General features: G+C 40.6%; 2 protein-coding genes across 5 annotated transcripts in view; one reads left to right on the top strand and one right to left on the bottom strand.

Annotated features, from left to right (window-relative positions):
- ZAR1L (zygote arrest 1 like) overlaps positions 1-4341 on the top strand; it is an 8032-nt gene extending 3691 nt beyond the window's left edge. Inside the window, exons 2-5 of the mRNA XM_042457083.1 lie at positions 973-1142; positions 2149-2241; positions 2948-3022; positions 4011-4341. Coding sequence (XP_042313017.1) covers positions 973-1142; positions 2149-2241; positions 2948-3022; positions 4011-4154 — 482 coding nt within the window. The 3' untranslated portion in view covers positions 4155-4341. The remainder of the gene's footprint in view (positions 1-972; positions 1143-2148; positions 2242-2947; positions 3023-4010) is intronic.
- Positions 4342-6155: 1814 nt separating this feature from the next.
- FRY (FRY microtubule binding protein) overlaps positions 6156-8805 on the bottom strand; it is a 225898-nt gene continuing 223248 nt past the window's right edge. For 3 of the 4 annotated variants that reach the window (XM_042460591.1, XM_042460590.1, XM_042460589.1), the window contains one exon: positions 6157-7666. In XM_042460591.1, the coding sequence (XP_042316525.1) occupies positions 7408-7666 (259 nt within the window). In that variant the 3' untranslated portion in view covers positions 6157-7407. Of the gene's footprint in view, positions 7667-8805 lie in introns of all 4 variants that reach the window. The other variant, XM_042460592.1, reaches the window with a different exon arrangement.

Raw genomic sequence — 8805 nt, 5'->3', positions numbered from 1 at the left:
CCTACACTCCGTTTCTGTCCAGGAAGAGTTCCAACATGCCCTCCTCCGTTTGGGGCCTGTCTTAAGAAGCCTGGATTGGTTCTCATGGCTTTGTAAGCTCTGGCTTCGTGATGCCCTCCGTTATTCTTGACTGTTGTGGAGCCTTGTCCTCCTTCGCAGTTGGACATTGGTCACCCTCTTGTCCTACACATCCAGGAGGACTCCCAAAAGAGCCTCATTTTGAGCAGGACTAAGAAGCCTGCATTTATACTTGTATTCGGGTTTCCGGCTTTTGCTTTTGTAAAGCTCTACGTTCTTCTTGAAAGCCTTCTGTTTTGCAGGGCCTCCTCCTCCTCCTCGTCCTCCTTTGCAGCTAGGATCACCCTCCTTTTCCAGGACATGTCCTACATTTCAATCTTGCAAGGTACTTACAGAGCTCTGAGCAAACACTTACATTTTTACTTTACTAACTTTACGAACAAGAAACCCTTGGCTGCATCGTCACTTAAACCACTCATTTCATTTCTCCCTTATGTTGACATTTAAGGGGGACACCATTTGGTATTTGCAGTGTCCTCAAGCAGCCCATTGCCTAACGCGTTTGCTATCCTTCTCCAGTCAGAGGAACAAGCCAGCCCTGAGCTCTGGATGCGAGCCTTGTCTGCTGATGCTCCTAGGAAAGCAGAACTGTAGAAGGCCCCATCCTGTCTTGCAGTGAGTGAGCTCAGGCTGCCAAGCAGCAGACATGTTCTCCAAGGGGAACAGTCGTCTTCTGAGTCATGCGCAGAATGGAAGACGTTTTGGAATTCTTCCTGGACACAAGGTCGAAATGTAGGATTATGTTCTGGGAAAGGAAGATCCCTGGCTTAGGGTCTCTGGCTTCGGATCGGCTGGTTTGTAAGTGAGTTGGTCACAATCCTTTCTGCTCCCACTGAGCCTCATCCCACTCACTTTCCGTTCTGCTGAGCTCCAGCATTTTAAAGGGATGCAGGTGAACGCCAAAGCCCATTTCTGTCCAAAAGCAGACATTTGGGGAGGTGTCATCTCCTTTTGTTATCTGCGCTGAGGAGAACCCTGTGGAAAAACAAGGGAGTAGCCCTATGCATGTTTACATTCTCAAGTTTATTTCAGGCCAAGATCCCAATTTCTTCATCCTCATCCAGGTAAACCTAAGAGCCATTGGTTTTAGTGGGTCTGATCCAAGTAGTGCATCTGTTTGGTTCTATCCCAATGTTTAGTATGGGCCCATTAATGCCAAAGGTGGATATTGTCTTTTAGGAATTTCTCAGTAAAGGAAGCCATGGGGATAGAAAAGCTTGAGAAGTCTTGTCAGTAATGGGATCTCTTGGGAGGCTTTCATTAATGGAGTTTCCCTCAGTCAAACTGATTTGGCAGCTCACAGGGAGAAGCTCTTCCTACTCCCTCTAAAAATGTATTGACCCTTCTGTGATGCCTCCAATATTGTTCTATCAGCAGCAATGTTACTGTAACCATTACGGTGTATGATAGGTGGGAACTTTAGCATATAATAGCAGTTTAAGGAGATGTTAACAAGTGGCAGTTATTTGATCTTTTAATTGCATGTATTAGAGACTGCACCTAGAACCTTCAGCAAGTATTTCCTCTCTGAACTGCTGCTTTTCTTTGAATGGCTGCAGGAGATCGGAGCATCTATCAGAAACATATGAACTTTGCCTGGAAGGAGAGAGCATCTGTTCTTATGTAGGACTATGAGTTAAGTTCAGTAGGAAAAGATACTGCTATGCAAGTTGGAGGGAGAATATGTGGCTCTCCAGATATTGGGACTGTTGGATTGCAGCTTCCTTTATCACTATTGGCTATACTTACTAGGGCTGATGTAAACTGCATTTGAACAGCTGCTCAGTCAAAGGTTGCCCTCCCCTTTTACCATGAGAAAAAAACAACGAATAGCCTTACAAGGGCATATAGGGGTCCATTAATAACAGTGTTGGTTAACTTCTAGGCTTTACTGCCAGCCTGCGCAGTATACAAAGGAGCTATTTTGAACCCAAGCATCACTGGTTGTGGGTTTGAGGATTTTACCAGAACCACTAGGACTGCCCCCCAAATAGTCAATATTCTTAAACCTGGGCCAATGAATGTGAATTGGCATTTGCTATGCTGTTAATAAACTACTTTCTATTGCAGTTTCTAGAACAGAAATATGGCTATTTCCATTGCAATGACTGCAAGACCAGATGGGAAAGTGCTTACGTGTGGTGCATTTCTGGAACAAATAAGGTATATTTAGTAGAGAAGTAGACAACTTGCTTCTAGGGGAGTATATTTTCCCTAATAACTCCCAAAGAATTGTTGTATGAATGAACTGGATGGAGATGGGCATGGCTTGTTTAAAATTGCTGTCCTTCTCACACCTGCAAAAACAAAACTTGTATCCAGCTTCCAGATAGTTGTTTGTGTCTTCCACGTATACAGTCTTAAGGAGAGTTTGTTTCTACAACTGATAGCTTATACATCTTTTTGACTAAATTGCAGTGATATAAAGATGTGGACACTAGAAATAATGATAGTTCTCACAGAACTTTCATTCTTAAAAATACTGAGGACATTATTGACAACGTATTCTACTAGCAAGTCGACGGCTTCCTTTGTCCTAATCCTGATATTGGACCTTTTTATTGAAAATTGTGTTTTGAGACACTAAATGAACGTTGTTCCTTTTAAATGAAAGAAAAATCATGCTTATGACATGAGTAGAAGATCTTGAAACATACTACTCAAATTATACAGCTCATGTCTTATGGAGTGCTGAAATTTAGATAGAACGGCATCTTGCTATAGGCTGAATTAAATTCTGAAATGCTGTTAGGTACATCTTTTTTGCTGTTGTTAGCTTGTAAGCAGCTTTTGAATCGAACATAGGAGCTTGTAGAAAATTTGATGTGAAAGTTTTCCCATCTAATAGTAACAACTTTAATTTTCATAGGTTTACTTTAAACAGCTCTGTCGCAAATGTCAGAAAAGCTTCAATCCTTATAAAGTGGAAGCAATTCAGTGCCATGTAAGTAACACAACTAAGATGTTAATGTATTTTTACTCAGCAAACAGGTGGAATGGAAAGCTTCCCTTCTGCTTCCTTACTAGGATTGGCTGTGGGGTAACTATAAAGTAAGAAATTGTAGGACACAAATATTTTGTGAACATGAAATACAACTTTCATAGGAGCTTTCCCATTTAAAAGAACACTTGCAATAATTGTGGATGAATGACTTTATAGATCTTTGTAACAATAATTGCCAGTTGTGATATCAGCATCTCCTGGCTGGGTCAAGTAATATTTTCCAGAGGTATTTCTAGTACTTGCCTTTCCCTGTTTCTCAAACATGGGCCTGTTACAGACTGCCAAAATAAAGCTGCTTCATGTCTCTTTGGAGGTATGCTGTTTAAATGATGCATGCATCCTAAGAATCCGGAAGCTGCACCAAAGCTGGACTCCAGTGCTTAGGAATGGAGTGTGGCTTTGGAGCGACCTCCAGACTCTTAGGACCCATGAATCATTTAAATAGCATACTTCCAAAGAGACCAGAAGCAGCTTTATTTTGGCAGTCTGTAACAGGCCATGGATGAAGAAACAATGCAACTGTCTACAGTTGTGAACAGTGGAGGAAAGCAGTATTGCACAGAAGGGTCTGTTAATAGCTGTGCCTATCAATTATTCAGTTATGAAACTACAGGATTTGGTCTGTTGCTTTGTTTTTCTGAAAATAAGCTGAGCATGAAACTGAGAAGGTGCTCTGGGCCCAGCGAACGTAATGCTGATTTAGAATGATTGTTGAATCTTCTTCTTCAGAATTGTGTTCTCTGGTTTGTACTTTTGGTATTTATCACCCATCTGTAAAACAGAATTAACTTTGACCTAAGTAATGGCAATTTGGAAACAGACAAATACTGTCTCTACTAGTGATAGGACTGTAGAAGTTAAGGTATGTCCCCAAAGTTTTTAGGGGAAAACTTTCATCTGTCGACTAACTGAAGTTTGTTATCTCAAGATCTGTTCAAAGACTCGTTGCTCCTGCCCCCAAAAGAAAAGGCACATTGACCTCAAGAGACCCCACCGTCAAGAGCTGTGTGGCCGCTGTAAAGGCAAGAGACTGTCTTGTGACAACACCTACAGCTTCAAATATATTATCTAATTTGTTGTGATCTCTAATGAGTGCTGTTCTTGCACTTGGCACTATGCACTTTGTTACTACCTTTGTAACATGGCTTCGACTATAGGCTTCTGACCTGGCATTGGATAATGGATTAGAGATTTTTGTAAAACTAGGACATATTGAATATATACCTTATACCTTATAATAAAACTTGAATTCTTCTGAAGTTGTTGTAATATTCCCCTTGATGATACAGAAAGTTCCACAGAAGATCAGGCAGCTAGTACTCAATCAAAGCAGGTGCTATAGGCAGTATTTCAAAGGAAGGCAATGGCATAAGAAAACCCTTTGAAATTTGTGGGGTCATCATAAGTGAACAGGTGACTTGGAAAGTAGATACAGAGTTAAAGCATGAGCTACCTCTTGCACGTTACTGTGTCCTAGTAAGATCAGCAATTCAAAACTGCTTTTATTGTGGGGGGAACAAGAATTAATATCCCTATAGCAGTGATGGCCTAGCTGCTTGGAAACAAAACAGAAACTTGAGTACAGTAAGTTGCCTGATTTAAAGCTTCATATTGGTCTTGATTTGGTCTAAGTCAGCTGCATATTTTATGTGGAAGTAACTTAATGACATAGGAAGTAAGATTGGTAAGGTGGGTGGAAGAATTAGTCTAATAAACTAAGGGGCTTGACAGATGGGCAGCTCCATGCCACCATCTTTGCCCCAAGTCGATGCTGCAGCAACCACACGCTGCAGCATTGATGGACTGCCAAAAGAAGCTGCCTAGAGTGGTTTCTTTTTTGCAGCGCCACCATGATGCCACTTCCTGTCCGTGGTGTGCAGACCCTGCATGGCGCTTGTGTCAGCAGGGTGGCCCCTGTGTGGACTGGAGGCCACCACGGTCACGCTGCCACCACGTGCTAGTTTGGGAGCGTGTGGTTGCTGCGCGCTCCCGAACCCTAGTTTTGGCCCGGTTACAGCACTTCCCGTCTGTCTGTACTGGGCCTTAGTTTCTCTCTTGTGTGTTTAATGGTGTAAAAATAACTAGATGGAATTGATGGAACATTCCATAGAGAAAAAAAAAATCCCCAATCATGTATGGTAATTGTAGTCTGTCAGAAGTAGTGTAATGGATACAGTTGAAAAATTTTGAACAGCCGTGCAGAAAGCGTTAACATGTAAATGTACTCAAGTAGATAAATTAGGCCAGTAAATGTACTGTAGATAAGTTAGACCAGTGTAGAAACATTATGTTCATATGCATTCTCCAGCAGTTTGTTTTTGCTAACGTTCTTTGGAACACTTTTTTTTCTGAAGCAAACCATATCCAGGATATTTGGGTAGGGCAGTCCTCAAGCTGGGTTATGAGAATAGAGGCACTTCATTACCCTTTGAGGCAGTTAACACGTCATTCATCCCTTTCCACAATATTCTTGTAAAAAGATTTCAGGAGCATGGAATATAATCTTGTTTCTCAGAACTGCATTCCTGTTGGGTTATAATTCTGCTGGAAAACAAAATGCATGCTCTCCGCAGAACATGTTTTCTGACAGTTATTTCTGTAGCGGTAAGAGGCTGAAGGGAGAGAGAAGCTATGCAGCCTTCCCATCCCTGGTCCAGGGGTCAGACCTGTAATTTACAAATGAAACCCTCTTCAACATGCTAAAATATCATATAATAAAGTAGGTATGATCTTGGAGCGTATGTGCTCAGTCACAGCATCATAAGTATTATTTTGATTATTCATAAACTGGAAAAATGTGTATATTTCTTGCAACCCATCTGTAGATTTCCAATTCAAAGCTGGTACCTGCCTTTCCTTTGGCTGAAGGGGTAAGTGAACACAACCATTGCCATTACAGGGGCAGAGGAATCACACCATCTCCCACATAACAAATACACATAACAACATATGTATTGTCTGGAGGCGGGGGGGGGGGAATTACCAACCAACAAAGTGGTAGTTAACACCTGTCTCTATAATGAGCATGCAAACAGTACTGGCTTGTTATATGTTGATTCAAAACCAACTTAAAAGAGCCTCAACCTCATACCCTGAAGTGGCTCGGTTTATCTTAAGGTAAATTAATTCCAGATCAATTAGTACATACACAGACATGTTTGAATATAGGCATATATATATTATAATGACCTTTATATTTTAGTTAGATGAATCTGTTCTGACCAAAATATCAACCAAGAGGTACTTCACAAAAACCTTTTAAAGTGTATTTACAGAGCGAATAAATGACACACATTATGCTGGAATAAAAGTGTCTCAAATGTGCAAAAGTTTTACATGCACTCATTTAACACTTGACATTAGTAAGTGCAAGGAAAAACTTACATATGATACAAAGAAAACTCCTTAAAAGGAAAGTGAATGTAAATTGTACTTAATATTTTCACTCTTAAAATCCAAATTATGTTTAAATAAAAAAAAAAATACATGCAAGGCAGTTCAAAAGACTTTAAATCAGCCATGTGATGTTTTCCTACAAAATGGCAAGTTATGCCAGACCAGCCAACTTTAAGTAATATAAATATATTCATAAAAGCAACCCTCTAGTAAAAAGCAGACAAAATCTTTTTTTAAAAAAATCTTTCTTGTCCATTCATAGGTACTACTGTGGTCTTAATAACAGACCTTTTGCAACAGGATCTAGTACCTTCCAAGACAGTAGCCTAGCAACATCAGGAAATGTACTTCATAGCAGCTTGGTTTCCCCCCCAAAAAGATACAGTAATCATATTTAAATTACAGTGTATATTTAAACTGTAGTCCTTTACAACCTTTTTCATATGCACAGGCCCTCAGCTTTTGAACTGACAGTCTTTCAGTGTCCTGTCACTAGCTTCATTCTGCCTATTTTCTTTTACTTGGTCAAAGGAAAAAATGTACAAGATTAAAAAACAAAACAAAAATCCTCAAGTGAAGGAAAGATTGCACTTTTGCCAGCTAAAATTAATTTCCTAAAAAGGAAGTCTTGTTCAGTGTAGTAGTCTTTGGTATGTATGGAGGTTGCTTCTTCAGTAGTGAATTGCAGTTGCCCAGTGAAATGTGTTTTGTGTGTGCAACTGAAAACAAAGGATTCTATATTACCTTTGTCCTTACAGTATTGCTACACATTGAAAACTCTGCCTGACTCCTCTTGGAAAATGCTGTAAAGGTAACAAGACTGACTACAACTTGACCAAGTTTTTCTAAGGCTGAGAAGGCATTGAACCACCTCACCCCAGCATGGAAGCAATTCCAATTTGAACGAGAAAGGTTGCACAAGCCTTTTGTCAGAGACTTGTGCCAGAAACACTGGAGTCTGGAAGAAAAGTGTTGATGACACGGTAGCTTTGAGCCCTCCGGATCATATCCCGGATCTCTATGTTCAGCTCCATCAATTTTGTACAGATTTCTGTCAGGCTTTGATTGGAGCCAACCAGTGCATAAGTGCCGGATTGCCCCAGTGTTTGATGTCGGAAGTAAATATTCAGTAGGGTCTGGACCTCATCATCGGAACTGCTTCCAAAAATGTCATTGGGCCATAAACTCCTGTAGTGAAACAAGAATGTAAGCAAACCATTTTTAATGGGCTGTGCAAGGAATATCAATTTGTGCAAAAAGCGACATAGTTTCATATAATAGAAAAGCCTGTGCATCCATCCCTGTTCCTAAAGAAATAGTATAGTAGACAACTACAAATGTAATAGCAAGTGATGGTTAAGGGTGGGACATGTAAGCAAATGATGGCAAAATGTTTATACAACATTATTGGGAATTTTCAGTCTCTCTCTCAACAGAAGATTTCTTTAGGCAAGTTTAACAATGGGGAGAGGGTACAGCATCAAAGGCTCCCTCTATACTTGAGAAGAATTAAAAAACACAATATTAGTAAATGTTAAATGCCAACATAACCATAATAACTGAAAAGGTGAGGGAAAGGGAAATATTTGGTCTGTTATCCACTACAGTATATAACTAGGGGAAAAACGCATTTCCCCTGTACTGCACCATACACATGGGAGGTAGCATGGGGCAGAAACAATTCCTGGGAGCCATCTGCACATTATGTCAAAGCTTGATATTTGGTGCTTTGTAGAATGCTTGGGGGAAAATGGATATAGAAGACTAAGAACTGCTCCCAATCAAAATTCTCTAAAATTAATATGCGATATATCAAGGTGTTGCTTGATAATACGTTTTCAGTTCAGCAGAAGTTTATAACAGATTGTGCCCTGCCCTTATTATTTATACATTCTTACTGTACCTGTTTTCAGAAGATGAGGAAATATTCTGGGAGAGTGACCAGTCTATTCACAAATAATAAAATTTGGCATGATCTTCAAATTTACATTCTAGACTTTGGCTGATCCTATTCATATTTGTACTCAGGAACAATATAGTGGGACCTTGTTATCCACGGGGATCCATTCCGGATTCCCCCCTCCCCTGATACAAAAATCCATGGACGCTCAAGTCCACGTAGTCCCCAATGGCAGCGCAGCCATGTGGCTGTGCCACCATTAAGAACAACAGAACCTCAGTGGTAGCACATTCATGCAGCTGCCCCCCTATTAGGAACAACGGGCTGTCCCTAATGGCGGTGTGGTCGCATGCTGCCAGTGGATCTAACCAGGGGCTGTCACTAATGGCTGTGTGCTCATGCCGCCATTGGGGAAAATGGGCTTGCC

Source organism: Sceloporus undulatus, chromosome 3 (assembly GCF_019175285.1).
Source record: "Sceloporus undulatus isolate JIND9_A2432 ecotype Alabama chromosome 3, SceUnd_v1.1, whole genome shotgun sequence".
In the NCBI taxonomy this organism is placed as follows: Eukaryota; Metazoa; Chordata; class Lepidosauria; order Squamata; family Phrynosomatidae; genus Sceloporus; species Sceloporus undulatus.
Note: the sequence above shows the minus strand (reverse complement) of the source record. Positions and strands in the feature narration are given on the sequence as shown.